Source organism: Rosa rugosa, chromosome 3, assembly GCF_958449725.1.
Source record: "Rosa rugosa chromosome 3, drRosRugo1.1, whole genome shotgun sequence".
In the NCBI taxonomy this organism is placed as follows: Eukaryota; Viridiplantae; Streptophyta; class Magnoliopsida; order Rosales; family Rosaceae; genus Rosa; species Rosa rugosa.
In genome coordinates, this window is record NC_084822.1 from 10,342,520 (window position 1) to 10,364,567 (window position 22,048).

The 22,048-nt window shown below is 44.0% G+C and overlaps 2 protein-coding genes across 3 annotated transcripts; both read left to right on the plus strand.

Moving 5' to 3' along the window:
- Positions 1-15,635: 15,635 nt before the first annotated feature.
- Positions 15,636-18,940, plus strand: LOC133741374 (alpha-amylase-like). 2 transcript variants are annotated; one of them, XM_062169287.1, is made up of 5 exons: positions 15,696-15,910; positions 16,518-16,560; positions 16,645-16,774; positions 17,479-18,281; positions 18,423-18,940. In XM_062169287.1, the coding sequence occupies exons 1-5, from the start codon at positions 15,867-15,869 to the stop codon at positions 18,675-18,677; spliced, it is 1,275 nt and encodes a 424-aa protein (XP_062025271.1). In that variant the 5' UTR covers positions 15,696-15,866; the 3' UTR covers positions 18,678-18,940. The 2 variants fall into 2 exon arrangements, with proteins under 2 accessions (XP_062025270.1, XP_062025271.1); XM_062169286.1 differs by lacking the exon at positions 16,518-16,560 and having other exon boundaries at positions 15,636-15,838.
- A 1,795-nt stretch (positions 18,941-20,735) lies between these two features.
- LOC133737187 (uncharacterized) lies at positions 20,736-21,818 on the plus strand. Its single transcript, XM_062164795.1, has one exon. The coding sequence runs from the start codon at positions 20,736-20,738 to the stop codon at positions 21,816-21,818; it is 1,083 nt and encodes a 360-aa protein (XP_062020779.1).
- Positions 21,819-22,048: the final 230 nt, after the last annotated feature.

Here is a 22,048-nt window from a genome sequence, read left to right on the forward strand (position 1 = left end):
ATTGTACATCAGAGAGGCATCGAGGTGTCAGAAGAGAAAGCTAAAGCAGTTATCAATGCCTCACCGCCGCGAACAAAGAAGGAGTTGCAAAGGTTGTTGGGAAAAATCAATTTCCTACGACGGTTTATTTCCAATTCCGCCAGCAAGATTCAGCCTTTTTCTGCTCTACTAAAGTTGCAAGGAAAAACAGAATTTGTGTGGGAAGTGAAGCATCAAGAGGCCTTTGATAGAATAAAGGCCTACCTAACCAATCCACCAGTTCTCGTTCCTCCAAAACCAAACCAACCGCTTAAACTTTATATCTCAGCAACGGAAGCTTCAATAGGCAGCTTGCTGGCACAAAACGATGAAGCGGGAGTAGAGCATGACATCTTCTACCTTAGCAGAACGTTAACAGATTGCGAAACTAGGTACACACCAATGGAAAAGCTATGTTTAACGTTATACTTCTCTGCTTGTAAGCTGCGCCACTACATGTCGTCATTTACTACATGCATAATCTCTTAGACCGATCTGGTCAAATATATGTTGTCGCGGCCCATTCTTATGGGCCGAATTGGCAAATGGATCTTGGCTCTTTCAGAATTTTCTTTACAATATGTGCCTCAAAAGGCCGTGAAGGGTCAAGCCATTGCGGATTTTCTAGCACATCATCCCATGTTGGATGCTCCAGAGCTTCGCAAGCTGGAGGTCGCGGCAAATTTATGGGGAACGGCATATCATATACATTGCTGCGAATCTTTCACCGTTAGCCAGGCAGCGGTCATGTTACAGCCGTGGGTATTGTACTTTGATGGTTCCTGAACAGATACCATGGCCGGCGCTGGAATCGCAGTAGAGAACCCGGCTGGAGATCACTTCTCATACTCGTTCCAGTTGGAGTTTCAATGTACCAACAACCAGGCAGAATATGAGGCCTTAATCATAGGCCTAGAAGTACTACTGGAAATGGGAATCAGAGATGTACAAATACTTGGCGATTCTCTCTTGGTTATCAATCAGTTGTGCAATGAGTTCAGATGCAATAGCTTCACGTTGGTCCCTTATTGGAACAGGACATTAGAACTGTTGGACTAGTTTGATAACGTACATCTTGAGCACATTCCGCGCGAGCGAAATTTTGCCGCGAACGAGTTGGCCCAGCTGGCAACAGGGGTAACATTGAGATATGGCGTGCGAGAGAAAATCCTTAAAGTCAAGCGTCGCACGCTTCCATCATGGATGGCGAGAAGAGATCCTCCAGACGATACCTCAGTCGCGACCCTGGAATCCATTAACGTGGATTGGTGTATCCCTTTGATCGCTTATCTCAAGCAGCCAGATCCCACTGCAGACAGGAAGATTCATTTTCTTGCATTAAATTACTTTCTCAGAGGTGACGAACTGCGACGACGCAGTGAAGATGGCATAGACTTCAGATGTGTTTATGGCCGCGAAGCGAAACAACTTATGCGCGAAGTTCATTCTGGCATTTGCGATGCTCACCAAGCAGGTCCAAAGATGTGATGGTTGCTCAGACGACATGGATATTTTTGGCCCAGTTTCTTGAAGGATTGTATTGTATTCGCTAAAGGTTGTTTGGACTGCCAAGCTCATGGGCTGGTCCAGCATGTCCCTAATGTTCCAATGCAACCTATTATCAAGCCTTGGCCCGCAAGAGGATGGGCGCTGGATTTAATTGGGATGATTCACCCACATTCATCACTTCAGCACAAGTTCATCATCGTCACGACCGATTTCTTTACAAAATGGGTCGAAGCAGAACCTTTGAAAGAAGCATCTGGTGCTACGTTGCGACAATTCCTGTTTAGGAACATCATCTGCAGATTTGGTATCCCAGAAGTTTTTGTTTCGGACCGGGGGGCAACTTTCATGGGTGGTGAAGTTGATAAACTGGCAAAGGAATGGGGAATACAGTTCGTCCATTCCAGTCCTTATTATGCTCAGTCTAACGGTCAAGCGGAGGCCAGCAACAAAATCATCATCACTTTGCTGAAGAAAATGTTGGAAGCTAGCTAATCCGCGACAATGGCATGAGACCCTTTATGAGACTCTTTGGGCCTACCGCACATCGAAGCGGCATCCCACCGGGACTACACCTTATGCTTTGATGTTTGGCCATGATGCAGTCCTGCCTTTGGAAGTCAACGTCCAATCATTATGAGTTCAAGAGCAACATCATCTCATTGGAGAAGACTACGTTCAGGCTATGTGGCAGGAACATGAAGACCTTAGCGAAAAGCGCTTGGAGGCTTTAGATAGTTTGGTCATGGAAAAGCAACGAGTCGCTCGCGCCTATGACAAGCGGACGCGGGGAAGGAGTTACAGTGAAGGAGAATTGGTTTGGAAAGCAGTTCTCCCGCTTGGCGAAAAATTACATGGTCGCGGCAAATGGACTCCAAGATGGGAAGACCCGTACATCATCTATAAAATCTTAGGGAAAGGAGATTTTCAGCTCAAGGACCTGGATGGCGATGTCCACCATAACCCTATCAATGGTAGATACTTGAAGAAATACTTTCCCAATGTCTGGGACTCGGAGGAGTCGTAGACAGTTTCTTCGCATAAGACATGGGGGGAAATTCTAGTGTTCCTACACTCGCGAAGCCCATTAATGAAGGCCTGTTTTTGAGGCCCAACATCGTTTCTTCGCTACGCCTAGCAACACTAGGGGGGCAACACTACACAATACTAAGCCAAGTCAGCGGCTCCGGAAAATTTTTACAGCTTTGTCTCTTCTCTCGCCGAGAAAACACCTTCGCGGGAAAATAAGGTTGAGCCATAGGAGTTGAGGCTGAGCTCAAGGGAAATTCGAGAGCCACCGTTGTAGCAGCCACCTCCCTCGGAAGTAGTCTTCATGTTGCCAAAGATGTCCTCACCATGCATGGGGAACAGAGGAAGGGTTTCAATCTCCATATTCATAGATTCATAACCACCATAGTTCCCCATTTGCCCGTTAAAAGCAATCATCACACCAGCTGAAGAAGCAGAAGCAAAGGCAGAAGATCCGAAGTTAATATACTGATCCTCAGGTTTCCAGTTGGTACCATTACCATTACCAACAAGCTCTGATCTTTGCATAGGCACATGAACATCCGAAGTGATTTTCTTCTTCTGCTTCTCCCGAGCCCTGTGGTTCATGAACCAATAAAAGACGTTCTTGTTCTCTATCTTTCCATACCGTTTCAGCTATAGAGTGATCCTCTGAACCTGCTCTACAGTTGGGGACCTAACTCCCTTATTGTAGAAAAGCTCCTTGAGGATTCTTATCTGATCTGTAGTGGGAGTCCACCTGATACTGCTCCGCCTGCAAAGCATGTTAGTGGGAGTCCACCTGATACTGATCTGTAGTGGGAGTCCACCTGGGTTTGTGGTTCCATTGGTGATGGGTTGAGAGAATGCGAGAATTGAAGAATGGTGATGACGAGTAATTAAGAAAGATTGCTGTTAGAAATATTAGGAAGGACTAAAGATCTATGAGAGAAGGACTGAAGTTGACAGAGAGATGTTCGTAAAAAATGAAGGGTATTGTTGAGGAAGGTTTTTGGCGTGAACGTTCCCATCCCCAGAATGCACCTATTTATAGGAACAGGGCATGCAAATCTCCACCCTTGGACGGACAGTCTCGGAAAAGCATCTCCACCCTTAGATGGATGGTTAAAGAGTCAAACCGATGTCAGTAAATCTTGATTAAAGTTGCCCTAAATTTCGGAAAAGAAGGGATTATTGGCGCGTGGGGAAACCGAATGGTTTTCGATGAGGTAACTATTCTATTCACGACCGTTGTTTTTGAACGAGTGATTAATGCCTTAAATCTCGGAAAAGAAGGGATTATTGGCGCCAAGAGTTTTGAGTTGGGGCCAGCAAGTGGATCCAAAAGATACATATTTTCTCAAAACCCTCGCCGCGAGGCTCTTTTTGACGCGGAGCATATTTTAAAAGTTTATATTATTTTCAATATACAACTATGGGGGCCTATATTTGAGGCCTTGCGAGACACAATTATTGGCTTCTCACGGATATTTGAGTATCAGGATAAGAAAATATTATTGTATTCATAAAGTGGCTTTGCGGCCAAAAGCAGTACATTCATTACAAAGCCAAAAGTGGCTAGAATACAAAACAGAAATCTTCGGATATCTTCTAAATCTTTTCTCAAATGGAAGCAGCTATGGAATCCAACGTCGGGTTGAGCCGCGCCATTATCCCAAGGAGGGGCAGACTTCAGGGAAGGAAAAAGAGGAGTAACGGAGCCCCCGCGCCCCCTTTACATGGAAGCGGCAGAGGAATACAACATAGGCTTGGCCAACGCCATTATCCATGAGAAGGGGAGACTCCAGTGAAAGAAAATGGAGCCGCCAAGCCCCCTCAATTGGAAGCAGGTATGGATTCCAACGCCGGGTTGAGCCGCGCCATTATCTCTGGGAGGGGCAGAGAGTGAAGGAACCGAATATTAGCTTGAGTCTCTGCACCCCCTCTAGCCTTGGTAACCACCATTAGTTGGACGTGAAGTATAGGAACAACCATTCTGTAGCTTGAACCCATTCCTTCAAAGAGTCCATCCCTTCTCATCCCTCCAAGATTCTATCAAGAAGAGAAAGGGGGAGAAGGAGGTGAGAACCAAAGCCCCTTCCATCTGGAGGGCACAATACGGGCCGGGTCCAGAAGGAAGGAAACAGAGGAGGAAAGTCGAACCACAGAGTGGCCTTCCTCCCTCTCCCTGTTTCGCTCCGTGTGTGGGATTCTAACAAAGATGATCTCACATGATCGTGGATCCCACACTAGGAGCCCCCTCGCGTTTCTAAACCAATCTGAAGCCTGGCATTGTCGTTGCAGAATTCCAGAAGGACGAAACAAGGGGTTGCCTGAGATTACGCCATAAGGCCTAACCCAGGCTTGAGATTACACCATAAAGCCTAAAATTTATAGGCTAAAGGCCATTTCATGAGGGGAAGATTTGTGAAGAAGGAGAAAAAGAAGCAATGACTGAAAGGCCATTTCTTGAATATTTCAGAAGAGTTGTTGTGAGTATTCCCTGCTCGAAATACAATTATTTATAGGGACTTCAGGAAAATCCCCACCCTTAGATGGATGGTTAAAGAGTCAAACCGATGTCAGTAAATCGAGATTAGTAATTCCGAATCTCGGGAAAAAAAAGGGACTAGTAGCATGTGAGGCTCCAATACTGAGCGGTTTTCGAGGAATTAGCTATTATTAGAGGATTAATAGCATGTGAGGAGCGGTTTTTGAGGAGTTAGCTATTATTAGAGGATTAATAGCATGTGAGGAGACCGAACGGTTTTCGAGGAGGCCTACAGAGATTGGCCCGCGAAGCTCAATTTCAAGCAAAGTTCCTCCACGCGGAGTTTCGCCGCAATGGCACCAGCTTCGGCCTGAGTGGCCCGTTCTCTGACACGGGCCAGGTTGCGGCTCATTTCTTCAGAAGCAGCCAAAGGTTCATCGAGTTAGGCTTCTTCTGCAGCAATCGCATTCTCAACAAAAGCTAAACCGGCATGGAGGTCCTCGATCCGAAGTTTGAAGTCGGACCTTTGGATTTGTAGTTCCCGCAGGCGGATGGTTCGCTCATTTAAAATACCGCGAGAGATGTCCATTTCTAGAGAGAGGCTATTCAAAGCCTCTTGAACGTCGTGAGCCTAAATTGCTGCAGGGTCGGCGGGCCCTACCAAGTTCATTCAGCAGGTCGTCAATGGCACTAAATTGCTGCAGGGTCAATGCCTTCTCCTGGCAAAGATACCTTAGAGCTTCCAAGACTCGCGGGAGGATGTCAGTCTCCAATACCCGAAGACCCAGATGTTCGTGAAGCACCATCTTAGCCCCATCCACAGCAGAATGAGGAGTTACCTCCAACACCCTCATCAATCTCTCGAATCTGGTGGGAGGAAGAGGAGGCGGCAGAGGCGCCACAGGATCACGAACCACCAATGCAAAAGGGTGGACAGCTTCCTCAGTTTCTTCATCTTCAACAGGTTGGTCTGTCCCTTCAGCCGCAGAAGAATCTGGAAACTCAACTCGCGGCTCACCATGGGCAACTGGAGCAGATTCAAGCACAGAGCCCTCAGCTTCGACGGTTGTCTCATTTGTTCGCGAAACTTGGGCGGCACCACCACCGTCAGTATCATTTTCCATCTCTGGGGCGACTGTCCAGCCGATAGGACCCTCAGCGTTTGCAGCCACCTCCTCGGTACAAACAGAATCCTGGCCAGGTTCAGAAATGTCAGAGAGCGGGGTTGGATCTAAAGGGAAATGGAAAGCATTGGCCAACAGTGGCTTACCTCTCGAGCTGTCGGGTCAATATCTGGTACGTGGTCACCAAGAGGAAGAGGCCCCGCCTCATTCACCTCTTGGACCTCTAGTGCCGCGAGAATCTCTGTCGTCATCAATTCCTCATAAGCGGCAGAAGCCTCAGAATGGCTTTCCAAGCTTTCATGCTCCGAGGAGTCGTCATCAGAGATCGTTATTACAATGGTAGGACCTTGCAGATGCTCTGTAGATGTGGGAGATGGAAGAGGTGCCACGGGGTTAGTTGATGCTTGAACTAGCGAGAGAATTGGCTCTTCTGCAGTGGCTGAGGGTCCAGCCTCGCTCAGGCGAGAGGGATCAGTGGTCCTTTGATGGACCTGTCAAAAGATACATAGTGAAGATCCTGCCCAGATTCTAAAATTTAAATAGGATAAGACGGGGCCGAAGTTTACCAATCGCATTCCCAGAGGTTCGTCATCTTCAAAACTCTCTTCGACGAATTGAGCTCGATCGCGTTTGCAAGCAAAGACAGCAGTGGCCTGTATGAGAAAAGAGTCATAACTCAAAAAGGGGGGAAGCACCAAATATGCAAGTTTGGGATCGTTCTTAACCAAATTACCTCAACGAGATCTTCATCATGAGAAGACTCTCCCTCAGGAGTCTCCTCTGCTATTGCCTTTTGTTTCCCAGCTTGAACAGAGGTTGTCCTACTCCGGGTAGTTTGCTGCAAAACACACTCAGGAATAAGAGCGGGAAAATCAAGACAAAGAAAAGGAATGGTGAAGAAAGAAAAAAAAAACTTACTGTTGCCCTATGCTCGTGGATTTGTATCCCTAGACGCGATGAGCGAGAAGTTAGAATAGGTCGCGGGGGTTGTGCTGCAGGTTTGGAAAAGCGCTCAAGAATCTCGCGGTCCTCCGGACCAGGGCTACTCATGCCACGAAATATCAGGACGAAAAGTTCGTCATGTGGCAGGTCCCAACAGTTCACTGACACTTCTTTCCACCAATCAGCATAATCATCATTGACATCGTTGAGGGGGTACAGTGCTCTGACCCAAGGGGGAATCACTCTCAAAGTAAACTGACTCTGAAAGGGGGCAGACCCAGGCGGGGCTAATCTCCGCCAAGAGGTGTTGGCAGAATCAACCAGAGGCCAGGGTACCAACTGGGCCAACCCAAATTGGCGAGCAAAGTGGTTAGGGGCGTAGAGCTCGTAACTTACGTGGTCGGTGGCAAGGCGAATATCTAAGCAGGAGATGGCGCAACGAAAGGCCAGGAGGGCTCTTTCGCTATGATCCCGTCCACTGGGCAAAAAGCCATCATCAAGGGGAGGAGGGAATCGCCTAGAAAGGACTATTTTTGGGTCCGGCATCTCTCCCAGCAAGTACAAGTAAATAAAACACTCGGAGTAGGGTGGAGCTCGATACCTTACATTGCGGCAAAGCCAGTTCCCCAAAAGGCAATCAACTGGAGGTTCCTTTGGAATATCACCGCGACGAAAGTGAGGGAAATAAATCTGCAGCCAAAAGGCAAGGATCCAGAAGGGGCCACTAATGTCTGTATCAAATGGGCGCACTACGGCTCTATAAAGGGAGCGATATAACGCACCCAATACAGGTTGCCCAAGGCCAACGCAAATACCATTGTAGAGAGCAGTGGCCAGAGAATTCCAGGGCCCAGTAGGTTTGTTGGAAGAAGTGCAAAAGATAAATTTGCAAAGCCAGAATTCCAGGAATGCGATACCTCATGTATGGTCACGCTGGGTGCAGTAATAGTCGGGCTAGAATGGGTAGGATCTGATGTGATGCCCTCGACCAGCCATATCCATTCTCAAAGAAAATTGAATGCCATCAAACTGACCATGCACATAGGGGTCAAAGTCAATGGGCAACCCCGTGATGGTAAGAACATCCAGCAGAGTTATGCTCATCTCCCCAAACCGGAAATCGAATGTATTGCTGGAGGTGTTCCAGAAGCAAAGAGTGGCGGCTAGCGGTGAAGGGCTAGTATTATGGGGAAGACAGAAGCATAGATCGATGGGTTGGGTGATACCCACCGCATCCCATCTGGCCAAATCTCTCGCTCGAACCTCCTGATACCAAACGTTTTCCTCGGGAGCGATGGTAGGCCAGAAGCCCACTTTCCTCCTTGGTCCCCAACTGCTAAAATCACCGGGCACCTGCCGAATAGCCACTATGGGATGGCGGATGGGAAGCCCATAATAGGCCATAGCATCATCTGGCAAACGATCGCGAGGTGTGGGACCCAGACTCGCTTGACTATCACCTCCACCAAAGCCCATCAGTCGACTTCTCTCCTCTCCGGTCTGACTTCTACATCGAACACTCATGTTAGTCCGCTAGGTGAATGCGGCTTTCTCAGTGATTTCATCTGCCTGATCGATAACGAATGGTTTCTTGGATGTCATTTCTGGGTCGCAAGGAACACTTCTCCATTACACCTTGATTTATAGCTCAGATATTTTTGGAGATTAATTTATTAGCTGGGCCAGTGAGTGGCTCTAGTTGATAATTAATGAATCATTATTCCATCTTGAGAATCGCATCTGAGGCAACAGTGAAGAGATGGCATTACACCTTTCCCTACCACGGGCCAGCATAGTGGCCTGATGTTTTTTTTTTTTAAATAAAACATGATTAAAACCGATGCGGTTTTAGATGCTAAAGTTGCAGCAAATATGGTGGTTTCACTTGGTCACACCTCATGATGTCGATAGCCATGATCCAATCATCCTCTTCGGCATAAGACTCGCGAAGGATTAAATGACAGCAAACAGTTTGCTATTTTGCATCTTATTTCGCCAAGTACTGTAGGCCTTGATCTAGCCAGCAAAGCGGCTCCAACACCTACATTTGAGAAAATCAACAGAGAACCAGCGAACAAGGCAGATATTTGTTGCTATACACATGGCGAAGCTACCACTAAGGAAAAGAAGGATCCTCATTCGCGATCAAAAGCAATCTCCTTCGCATGGGGGGCACGCTAAAGTTCTGATCTCCTACAACCTGCCCAAGTTTTGCCAATTCACTGCATACCAGACATCAGATACATGGGGGGCAATAAAGTTGGCAAAGAAAGCGTCAGTTCATGACAAAGGCAATTCAGATTGTGGCATTCAAGCTTTATGGCCTAATTAGAGGCCTATATGGAATCAGTCAAGTAATTTCAGTCAAGCCAATAAAAGTGGCTTTGGAGCAACGACATTATAAGAGCAGTACTGATTCAAGACCTCTTTAGTTAAGACGAAGACCTTTGACTTCGAGGTCTGGGGGGCAATGTTTGAACCCAAAATGAGCATTTTGACCTGACAAGGCGTGTCTTGGAGAAATTGAGCCAATATTAGTGGCTCAAGCTATATATATTGTCGACAAGTCTGAGATATATTATTTAGAGGCTAAATAAAGCCTACCTACAACACTATGGAAAATTATGCGAGCTGCAAGAAAAGGAAATGATGGAAGCATGGAAATGAAAAGTCAACTTTAGCACATTTCCTACTTCGACTAGGAGAAACAGAGCTAAACAAGGAAGGAGGGGCGGCAGACTAACCAAATGAAATCCAAATGAGCTAAAACTGTCCAGATTAATTCTAGACATCCCAAGGATCATTTCTTATGAAGAATTCCAGAGCTAGTTTTGAGTGGAAAGCCTCCAAACAATCAGTCCAATTTTCTACCAAAGCAAAACTGGAAAACTGGACCTGTAGGGAGTCCAGCAGCGTTTCCGGCCCAACCACATGGAATTAAGCTCTGAAATTTCACCACAATGATCTAAACTCATTGTGTATCATTTGATATAAAGAAGTCGAAGGCCCATTCTGATTTATTGGTGGAGATAAAATTGAAGGAATAAAGGAGCCGAAAGTGACTCAAAATCACTCCAAAACTCATCATTCTTATCTCCATTTAGTGCTCCATTATCTTGATTTGTTTAAGGCCAACCACTTTGGCATGGTAGCCTATAAATAGAGGCTAAAATGAAACAACACAACATACAATTCATCAACAACAATCTCTAAGATTATCCAAGCCTCTCTAGAGCAACCCCTCTCCTTCTCTTACCGGTAGTCACATTCCAGTCCTAGTCTTCTCAGAAGCCGACTGTCAGTGCCACCAAACCCTCCAGCCAAGCTAAAGTCACGCTTTAGCAAGTTCTCCTCACTTCTCAGTGGTTTTCGCTCTGCTCGATCTACGACATCGAGTATCGATTGTGATTTTGAAGAAGCTCAGCAAAAGTCCTTGCCACGAGGCACAAAGAATCCCACGACAAGGTTGGTGCTCTCCTCGTCCACAATCGCCTGAAAGAAGTCAGGTCAAGGGACACCCCCAATGACCGCACCCGAACGGTGCTGGCACGCCCACGCAAGAAAAGAGACTGTTGACCAGCTCAAGAAAAACTGGAGCCAAACAGTGACCTGAAACCGGAGATCAGGTACGATGTAATCATCTTGGAGCCACTCATGCTGGTTGCTGCTCAGCGCTTGGCACGCCGGTTTGAGCTAAAGTTGGTTGACATCCGTGCATCATGACCACCATGTGCATACTCGTCCAAAATCGGTCAGCACTCATCCAGCCCATCTGTAACCACTACCAGCCAAATTATCCCACACCCCACCCAAAGCCAGCCAAATTATCCAAACACAAAGCCAAAACCTGACGGTCCCTTTCCGAAATGGTCCCCGAATTAACAATGAGAGCACCAGGAACAAGGGCTCTGCTATGGCTGTGATGAGTAGTGGTCCAAGACCCATGTACGCAAAAAACTGGTCATGGTCATATTGGAATTTCCTCCTCCAATAGTTGACACAACCTACTAAGACTTCCCAGAGAAGGAGCCCATATCTAAAATGGAGCAGTTGTTGCCTCTCCACTTCATTACCGACACAGCGGTGACAGAGTTGATGCGTTTCAAAGGCGACATCAACGGTCAAACCATTGATGTGTTCGTGGATTGCGGTAGCGCCATGAACTTCCTACATCTCGGAGTAGCAGCAAAATTGGGTCTTTAAGTGGGCACCACAGGTCGCCTTCAATTCACCTCCGCCACCGGCCACGCTGTTTCCCCATCCGGCCAAGCCCTTGATGTCACTGTCACCATTCAAGGGTACCAATTTACCAGCTCATTTGTCCTCTTGGCGGTTTCGGGTTGTGACCTCCTACTAGGCCATTAATGGTTCGATACGTTGGGGTTTGTCATATGGAATTTCAGAGAGAAAGTGATGATGTTTATGCCTGATCACTTCGGTCATGCCTTATAGGGTTTAAGGAAACAAACCACCCTAGTGGACCAGTCCTCGTTCATGGCCCTACTCTCCCAAGAACAATTGGACATTATTGCTGCACCTACGGGCCCAACTGTGCCCCAAACTATAACCCTCAGCCCGGAGATTGCACAATTGCTATCCAAGTACAACGTGTTATTTGAAGGGGCCTCCCACCTATCAGGCCCATCGACAAGATTCCTCGATCTTCTGCCCACAGCAGGGCCAGTCAATGTGTAACCCTACCGCTACCCACATTCCTAAAAGGCCGAATTAGAAGCCCAAGTCTACGAAATGCTCACCAATGGGCTTATCAGTCCAAGCCGTAGCTCATCCTCATCCCCGGTCCTCTTGATTTGTAAAAAAGAGGGAACATGCAGATTTTGTGTGGATTATCAGTTCCTTAATGAAGTGACCATCAAGGATCGATTTCCAATTCCGGTGGTAGATGAGCAACTCGACGAGTTGCATGGTACTCATTACTTTTCCAGGTTCGATTGCGAGCGGTTTTACGTAAGTATGTGTTGGTTTTCTTCGATGACATAGTAATCAATAGTCTCGATTTTTCATCCCATATGGTTCATCTTGAAGAAGTCTTTCGCATCTTACAAGAGCATCAATTAAAGTCAAGCTTGCAAAGTGCTCTTTGGCCCAACAATCAGTTAGTTATTTGGTGCATATTATTTCAAGCGAAGGTGTAGCTATACATGGATCCAGCCAAAGTCCAATGTTTAAAGGAATGGCCCAAACCACTAACGATTAAAGGCTTAAGGGGTTTTTTGGGTCTTGCCGGTTACTATAGACGGTTTGTCCGCAACTTTGGGCTCATAGCCCATCCACTAAATGCAATGCTCAAGAAGACAGTTTTATATGGACACCCGAGGCTACAGATGCTTTTCAGAGACTCAAGATCGCCGTCACCTCTTCACCTGTACTAGCCATGTCGGATTTTTCCTAGCCATTCAAAGTGGAGACCGACGCCAGCGGCCTCAAAATTGGGGCGGTTTTATCACAACAAAAACTCCCAACTGCTTACCTCAGTAACTCACTCTCCCCCAAGAACCAGACTCTCTCTGCCTATGACAAAGAGATGCTGGCAGTGATGTACGCCGTTGAGAAGTGGCGGCCCTATCTACTCGGTGGTCAGTTCACAATTCTAACTAATCATCAGACTCTCAAACACCTCCTTGACCAGTGCATCTCCACTCCCTCCCAGCACAAATGACTTTCCAAACTACTCGGTTATGACTACAAAATCGAGTATCAAGCCGGTCACCTCAAAACCGTGCCTGACACCCTGTTAAGACGCCATGAACTATGCGCCATCCAATCTATACCATCCCCCACCTTTGACTGCATTTAACACATCCAAAATGCTTGCTCTGGAGACCCAAAAGCTCAATCAATTGTGCAAGCTCTCCACCAAGGTCAGTTTGCAAAGAAAGGATTTTCTATTTAGCAAAACCATCTGATGTACAAAGACAAATTCTTTGTACCACAAACCTCAGAATGGCGTGCTAAAATCCTTCATGAGTTTCATGCCTCGTTGGAAGCCGGTCATTCCGGCTATTTGCACACCCTAGTGCATCTATCTCAAAACTTCAAATGGCCAGGAATGCACAAGAACGCCAAGGCTTTCATTTCCAGCTGTGACCAATGTCAGTGCTAGAACTACGAGGCTATCCACCCCCAGGCCTCTTCCAACCACTTCCTTTCCCCGAAACAGTGTTGTGTGATATATCCATGGATTTTGTGGATGGGCTCCCAGATTTCCACGGTATGAACGCTATCTTGATTGTGGAAAGATTGTCCAAGTATGGGCACTTCATTTCGGTCACCCACCCTTACACTGCTTCCCAGATTGCAGAGGTGTTCACCAAAGAGATCTTCTAGCTGCACGGGATGCCCAGATCCATTGTCTCTGATTGGGACCCCATCTTCCTCAGTCACTTTTGATAGGCATTTTTTTCTATTGCAAGGCATGAAATTGTGTTGGAGCCGCCTATCATCCCCAGTCCGATGGCCAGATGGAGGTTGTGAATCGATTGCTCGATACCTCCGATGCTTCGTCGCCGACAAGCCGACTTCCTGCCACAGCCTCCTACACTAGGCAGAGTAGTGGTATAACACTTCGTACCACTCCATCATCAAGATGGATCCTTTCCAGCCTTGTATGGCATCCCCTACCTACAATCCTCCGTTACCTTCCAGGCACCACCTTGGTCCATGCAGTTGACTCGGCCCTTCAATCTCATGATGAACTCCTGCAATCACTCAAACATTACATGCTCCAAGCACAAAACAGAATGAAACAGACAGCATATAAGAACGGCACCGAGAGGGAATTCAAAATTGGCGATTGGGTGTTTCTCAAATTGCACCCTTACCGCCAACGTTCCTTGATCAAGCGACCATCACACAAGCTTTACCCGCGATTCTATGGCCCTTTCAAGGTCACTGAGCGATTTGGGAAGGTCGCTTACAGGTTTAATCTACCTCCTTCTTCCAAAGCCCATCCCGTTTTCCATCTGTCTCTCTTGAAGCTTCATGTCGGACACTCTGTTCCTACCTCACAAACTCTATCTCTCTTCAATGACAAAGGGGAAGTTATCTAGACACCAACCAAGGTCCTTGACATGGCTGTCGTGTAGAAGAAAGGGAAGACAACGACTCAGTGGCTCATTCAATGGATCGATCTTCCTATCGATGATGCAACACGGGAAGATGCGTAGTCCATCACGGCCCGTTTTCCTCAATTCAGTAACCGTGGACGACTTGCCACTTAAGGGGGCATGACTTGTTACAAACATCCCAACATATCCTCCTCCTAAGCCCAATATTAGCAATCCAGTAAGCCCAGTAGAGTATTTGAGTGCTGTTAAGCTTGGACTGATGTGTTGGTGGTCCTATACCACGCGTCAAGCTCCCCTTTTGTACTAGATGGCATCCCATCTATATATCTTTGTATTCAGAAGCCAATTTTGGCATTGAAGAAATTATGAAGAAACTTTGAATTCTCTTACTCTGATTTTCATTATAGTTTTGGCTCCAACACACTCCCACTTGTAAAGACACACCCTTAAGCCCATTCAAGAAGCCATAATGCACCTTGCATCTTCCACCTTGTGAAGCCACATTTGGAGAACCAGATTGTAGACCAAGCAGATGAAAGAGAAGAGATAAGAAAGCATAACTTTTCATTGTAATGCACCACTGATGACAAGATCCACCGCCACCACCCTCGTGATGGCTAGAGAAAATAGAAACCCCATCTCCCTGAGCCAATTTCGCAAAGCAGTCGTCAGAAAGCAACAACCGCAACCTCTCTCTCAGAGAGAGTAACTCTAGCATTTTTTTTTTCATGAGAGATATAAATAGTAATGACAAACATTTTAAACAACCTATTGACAAAGTGATTAAATATTTTAGGTTAAAAAAAGGCATCGATTTTTTTTAGACAAATTATGAGCCGGCCACCAATACTTTTATTGTTCACAATACCACCGACAACTTTGAACGAACCAGATCACTTGAAACATTATTCAATCTGACAATTATTATATATGTAATTTTATCTAACATTTTAGATAAAATTACGAAGATCGTAATGTTAACACGTGTCAATATATATCATGATCTTTTATATGAAAAATGTAATAAATATAGACTCTTCCTATATTGCTACTAGTTGTTGCATGTATGAAAATTCCTAAACAGTATAACGTGTTAACTTTAGACTCTTCCGAAATGTAGCCATGAAAATTCCTAAATATAGACTCTTCCTATATTGCTACTGCTAGTTGGTATATATCAATGGGTACGTTATCTTGTATCCATGGCTACATTTCAAAATGTGTCCGGTTTTCAAAGGAGCATAATCAACGGTTAAAGGAGCACAAAGCCAATAAATTTACAATGTTGAGTCAAAAGCTTAAGGTAAAAGAAGAGAGAGTTATATGTACTGTCTCTTTTGGTAGATGAAAACAGTGTCAAGTTTTTCGTAGCGTTTACATCTTAGTCTTTTTTTTTTTTTGGCAATTAACAAAAAGACGAAGACTTTCACCACAGACGAAGACTTACACCAAAACTTGACTTGGAAAAATGAGCGTAATGGTTACGCTGGAAAACATACCCTTGGAAATTAGAGGTGCGGAAAACTTATCCTTGGAAATTAGAGGTGCCTGCATGATTGACGCAAATGGGATTTTTCATTACTCCTCGAATCGGAGGTGTGATTAGTTGCCAGACAATGATGAAAACGGGAACCCTATATAGAATAAGCTCAACACGAGAGGTTTGCTTCATCCCAAAGCAGGAGAGACATGAATTCACTAGAAGTTTCCCTCCTCTGTTTCCTACTCTCTATTATTTTCATGGGAAAATCTCACAAACAGTACCTGACCTATCGGCCACTAATAACTTTCGTACCTCAAGTTCAAAAAATATCAGATTGGTACCTGAACTTCTGACCCCGACCCAATATCAGTACCTGGGAACAGTAAAATCGTTAACGGGGTTAATTTTTGAAGGGTAAATCTGTCATTTCACTGTTCATCATCTCCAAAACTCTCCCCTCTCTCTGCAATACCAGATTTCTTCTTCTTCTTCTTCTTCATACCTCATCACCACTATCAACCAACCTTTCACTTCTTCAATAGTCACCGTCCCATCCACCACCAACTCCTCTCACCTCTCACCTCTCCTTTGGTCGATTTGGGTTTGTGTGTGTGAGGTATGAAGAAGATAATGAAAAATCTGGGTTTGCAGAGAGAGAGGGGAGAGTTTTGGAGATGATGAACAGTGAAATGACAGATTTACCCTTTAAAAATTAACTCCGTTAACGATTTTACTGTTCCCAGATACTGATATTGGGTCAGGGTCAGAAGTTCAGGTACCAATCTGATATTTTTTGAACTTGAGGTACGAAAGTTATTAGTGGCTTGAAGTTCAGGTACTGTTTGTGAGTTTTTCCCTATTTTCATACCCAACTTCACTGCTTCCCAAATCCTATTTCAGGTACTGATCAAAGAAGCACATCTATCTCTCTCTCTCTCTCTCTGTGTTAACCTTTCTATTTTATTTTTTGGTTGGTGATCTCAGGGGTTCAATTGGGAATCAGCAAAGAAGGGAGGATGGTACAACATCTTGAAGCAGTCTGCAGCTGAACTAGCTTCTTCAGGAATTACACACGTTTGGCTTCCACCACCTTCTCATGCTATTTCAGATGAAGGTATATATATTTTGTTACTTTCCCAAAACTCTATTTTGTACTTGATTTGTTACCGTTCTCAAGCCAGAATTTGGTTAAGCTTGCTGAGCAAAATGATGATCTGATCAGAACTAGTACACAACGTCCACTACTAGAGTCTATATTGTAAAATTTTGACTCTTGTATAGGATTTAAATAATGATGCAAGTTTGGTTGGATAGTAGTTTTGTAATAACATGAATGAGAAACTAGTTGGAAAACAGGCCTCTCTTCGGAAACTTCCCAAACATCCTTTTCAAGTTTTCCAATTTTAAGAACTGCATGTTGCAGATTTCATCTGTGAGCCATCTAGATACCTACACCATATATAGTTTATATGATGTTTCTTTAAAATTGGTAATTAAGTATATACATCAACCAGCAGGGACAATTGCATTTTTGATACCTGTATCTTGAATTCGCCATTTTAATTTAGTCCACGTGTCTTAACACCCTGCATCATTTAGCAACTGCTAGAATCTCTGTGTCAAAGTAACAAAAAAGTTTAACTTAAGAAGTTCATAGCACTGACTACCATTGCAATCGGAAAACAGTTTTTTCAGTTTTTGCATTCGAATCGTTAACCAAACCGGTTTGCTATTTTTCCTTTTAAGTGGACTTGTAAATATCTCCTTATTTTTGGTGTATGTTGATACAATTAGCTGAACTCTTAACTTTTTTTGAAGGATACATGCCTGGTAGGCTCTATGATCTCGCATCAAAATATGGAAGCCAAGACGAATTAAAGGCACTGGTAAAAACCTACCATGACAATGGGATACAGAGCATAGCAGATATTGTTATAAACCACAGATGTGCAGAGAAGCGAGATGAGAGAGGAATATGGTGCATTTTTGAAGGAGGAACGCCCGATGATCGCCTTGATTGGGGCCCGTCTCTTATTTGCAGCGACGACACAAAATATTCTGATGGCAAGGGCAACCCTGACACTGGAGCTGACTTTGGTGGTGCTCCTGACATTGATCACAAAAACACAAGGGTCCAGAATGAGCTCTCGGATTGGATGAATTGGTTGAAGACCGAAATTGGGTTCAGCGGATGGAGATTTGATTTTGTTAGGGGATATGCTCCAGAGTTCACCAAGTTGTATGTAGCAAACACAAAGCCTAGTTTCTCAGTAGGAGAGTTATGGAATTCCCTTGCTTATGAAAGTGATGGGAAACCCAAGTACAACCAGGACAGCCATCGCAAAGAGCTTCCTGGATGGATAGGGAATGCTGGAGGAGAGGTTACCGCATTTGATTTTACAACTAAAGGGATACTTCAAGCTGCTGTCCAAGGTGAACTGGGGAGGTTGAAGGACTCAAATGGAGGGCCTCCTGGATTGATTGGAATATCGCCACGCAATAGTGTGACTCTCATAGACAATCATGATACAGGTTCCACACAAAAGTTGTGGCCATTTCCATCAGATAAAGTCATTCAGGGATATGCTTACATTCTTACTCATCCAGGGATCCCATCGATAGTAAGTCCTTTTTTTTTTATCTTAATTCGTCTTCTCACAAACTAAAGTGACATAGTCATAATATCAGGTTGCGATTACTCAAGTGAAGTTTTATCACTTGTGGTCCATTATTCTAATAATTTTTTGTACATCTCGCAACAGTTCTATGATCATTTCTTTGACTGGGGATTGAAAGAGGAAATCTCGAAACTCACTGCGATTAGGTCCAGGAATGGGATCAAGCCCGACAGTGTGGTACATATCCTAGCAGCTGATCCAGATCTCTATGTAGCTTCCATAGATGACAAAATCATAATGAAGATTGGTCCAAGATATGAGGTTGGGAACCTTGTACCTCCAACATTCAAAATTGCAACTTCTGGAAAGGACTATTGTGTTTGGGAGAAAACAGCATGAAGATCGGATCCTGTTTGTAAGCAATGAATTAACAAAGTAATGCAAAGGTAAAGCAAGCCTATAGCCTTATTGGAACCGTGGGATCCTGTTTGTAAGCAATGAATTAATAAAGTAATGCAAAGGTAAAGCAAGCCTATAGCCTTATTGGAACCGCGGGTTTCAGTTTAGAATGAATTTTAGTCTTTATCATAGCCACAGCTAGATTTTACAGTATATTACCGTGTTTCTTATATTAGCTTCAATCCGGGTTCATTAACTGAAGAATTTGAACAATTTGTAATACATCAGAAGATACAAACTCATGTGGGATGATCGTAAAGACCTGATTGGGAAAATTGGCTCTTCCTAATTGGCTTACCCTGATTATTACCTGGCCTACCAAGTTGACTACTAGTGTATCACAGGACAATCTCTTAAGAACTGCTTTAACTACTTACTTTCTTCAATTCAATTCTATTACTTCTTCTCCGAAGGGTCCCTCCACCACATGTTATCTGATGTTTCCACCATTAGAGATTGAACCAATATCCATTTTCTCTGAGCTATAATCTAGTTAGACTCCCTCTCTTTTTACCAAGACTAATGTTCTGCTTTGTGTGAAAAAGCAGAGCAAGAGTGATGAACGATGAGCACTTATGTTCCAGTTCCACTTTGAAATTTCTGTGGTTTTTCCGTGATGATCTGATTTCCTGTATCTTTGTGGCTTTATCAACTTTTTCCAAACTATAATTGACGTATGATCACCGGCCGCCTGGTTGAGATTTGAGACTTGAGACTCGCGTGGGTTCACATGTTTATGTAAAAGTCATCTCTGTGTTTAATTAAGTAAATAAATGGGCAGCTGATTAGTGTTGTAAATTATTATGGATATATCATGTAAATTATTGTATATTAGAAGATGCTTTCCTCTTTCCTAGTTTTAGGGGATCCATGTTTTAAGGAGGACTTTAAGGGTCCTTGTTTTATGGAGGATTTTAGGCTATATGTTCCTTGCCTTCCACTATATATGTAATCCATTTCTCATCCATGGATGATAGAGAAAAACAGAAAATACTACACTCCCTCTCTGCATTAAAACTCTCTCTCTCTCTCTCTCAAGTTCTTTGAAGCAAAACTCTCTCCATTTTCTGAAACATTTCCATTTTACAATACGTTATCAGCACGAATAGCTCTAGGATTCGGATTGCAGATTGACAAGAGAAGAGGTGAATAACTCTTGGGTTGCAGAGAAGAGGTAGTTCATCATTCAATCAACATCAGTCTACAAACTCTACAACCAAGTAGGTTTTTCCAAACAAAAACCAATTTCGCTGTTTCATTTTACCTTCTGATGTCTGTGTTCCAGTATTTATTTAAAATAGTAATTCAACTCCAAAATTCACCAAATTTTGTATGCTGGAGTCCTTATATGTTTAGTACATCTCTGTAAATTTTCATATTTTTCTGGGTAGTTTTGCTTAGTGTTTCAGTTCGTTTTTTGACTGTTGTTCAGTAGGAACTGCAGTCACAGTTTATGACTTTTGTTGAAGCATCTAGTTTAACTTAATCCTCTATGAGAGACACTTATTTCTCTTGCATTATAATTGGCATGATTGAAAAAAAAGGGAAAGAAAGAGGAAAATCAATAGCTTTTAATTTAGCTATCAATTCATGTATATTGTGACGAATATCTATATATACTTGTTTGGACTTTGTGATAATGATACATCTTTCCTTCATTATTTATTATGATAATGTTTTGTGGTGTTACCTGCTCATATTAAATTTAAATATTTTACCCGCTTAAATTCTTTGCATTAAGAATATATATGTGAGAAATGTTGGTACTTAATGAACCGGAAGTTCACACATAAACATTGAACCAAAAAATTCATACATAAATATTGAACCAGAAGTTCACATGTATCATAAAAGGAACTTGAAGTTTCCTTCACAAATTCACTATACATGTTTAATCCGATTTTTAGTATCATGTTATGGAACCTGAAGTTCTTATTGATTGCTTATGGAAGTTATTACTCATAGCACTAACTATTATCCTTTAAATCCTTGTAGAGAATGTCAAATCTCAACAAGCTTGACTTTGTCGCTTTGGAAGTTTCCGGAAGGAACTATCTCAAGTGGACCCAAGATGTCAAGCTTCATCTGACTGCAAATAAGATGAGATCAACGATTATTGCTGACAACATCACCCCTGAAGACATGAAGGCAAGGGCTATGATTTTCATCAGGAAACATATGGAAGAAGCACTCAAGGTGGAATATTTAGCTGAAGAGGACCCACGATCTCTTTGGGTCGCTCTAGAAGAGCGATTCAACCATCAAAGAGCCATCTACTTGCCGGAAGCAAGACACGATTGGCAGAACATACGCTTCCAGGATTTCAAGACTGTCAATGAGTATAACTCTGAAATCTGCCGGATTCGGTCACTCCTAAAATTCTGTGGAGAAGAGCTCACAGAAGCTGACCTACTGGAGAAAACTTTCTCCACCTTCCCTCCTTCCTGTATGGTCCTGCAGCAACAATACAGGGAAAGAAACTTTGCTAGATTCTCTGAATTAATCACCATCCTGTTGCTCGCTGAAAAGAACAACAACCTACTTTTGAGGAATGATCAAGCAAGGCCCACCGGTACTAGAGCAATTCCTTTGCCTGAAGCAAATATTATTGCCCATCACGAAAATAATCGTGGAAGGAGGAACCGGGGCCGTGGAAGGGGAAGAAGGTCTGAACGTCCAAGGCATGGACGAAGAAATGGACCCAGAAATGGCCCATATGACCGCGACCACCCAGGCAATGGCCCAAGGGGTCGAGGAGGACGTGGACAAGGCCCACGTGGTGGAAACCGAAATGCCCAAGTCCGACAGGCTCAAATTAGAGAGAACCCTGGTCCGGCCCGTCGCCCTCAAAATCAGCATAATCTATGTTATAGATGTGGAGGCACTGACCATTGGTCCCGCACCTGTCGTGCAACAGATGAAGAGATAGGAGAGTATCACGCCAGACGCGGAACTCAAGAGGCCAACCTTGTGGAAGAGTCAGTCCCTATGGATACCACCTTGGAGATTACTGATTTCCCTATGGATACCACCTTGGAGATTACTGATTTCCAAGCAGCTAATGGATACATCGAGGATTGAAAACTCGAGGACATGGACATAATAGGCACTTGTGCCATATCTATGTTATTGTTATGAATAATGCTTTCTATTTTTCAGTTTATCTTTGGTGATCTTTGGAATATTAGTTTTGCATAATTTTGTTATGTTTGGATGTTTAATTCAATAAAATTATTTATTTTCATACATGTGATCCATTGAATTAAATATATGAATAGGCATGTCTTGTGGAGAAATTTGTTGTCTGGCTG

Bases quoted from the DNA above. Each gene is read 5' to 3' on its own strand.
- LOC133741374 (XM_062169286.1), top strand. From the start codon at position 15,743: ATGGGATTTTTCATTACTCCTCGAATCGGAGGTGTGATTAGTTGCCAG. The intron at 16,775-17,478 runs GTATATATATTT...CTTTTTTTGAAG, and splicing joins TCATGCTATTTCAGATGAAG to GATACATGCCTGGTAGGCTC. The intron at 18,282-18,422 runs GTAAGTCCTTTT...ATCTCGCAACAG, and splicing joins ATCCAGGGATCCCATCGATA to TTCTATGATCATTTCTTTGA.
- LOC133737187 (XM_062164795.1), top strand. From the start codon at position 20,736: ATGTCAAATCTCAACAAGCTTGACTTTGTCGCTTTGGAAGTTTCCGGA.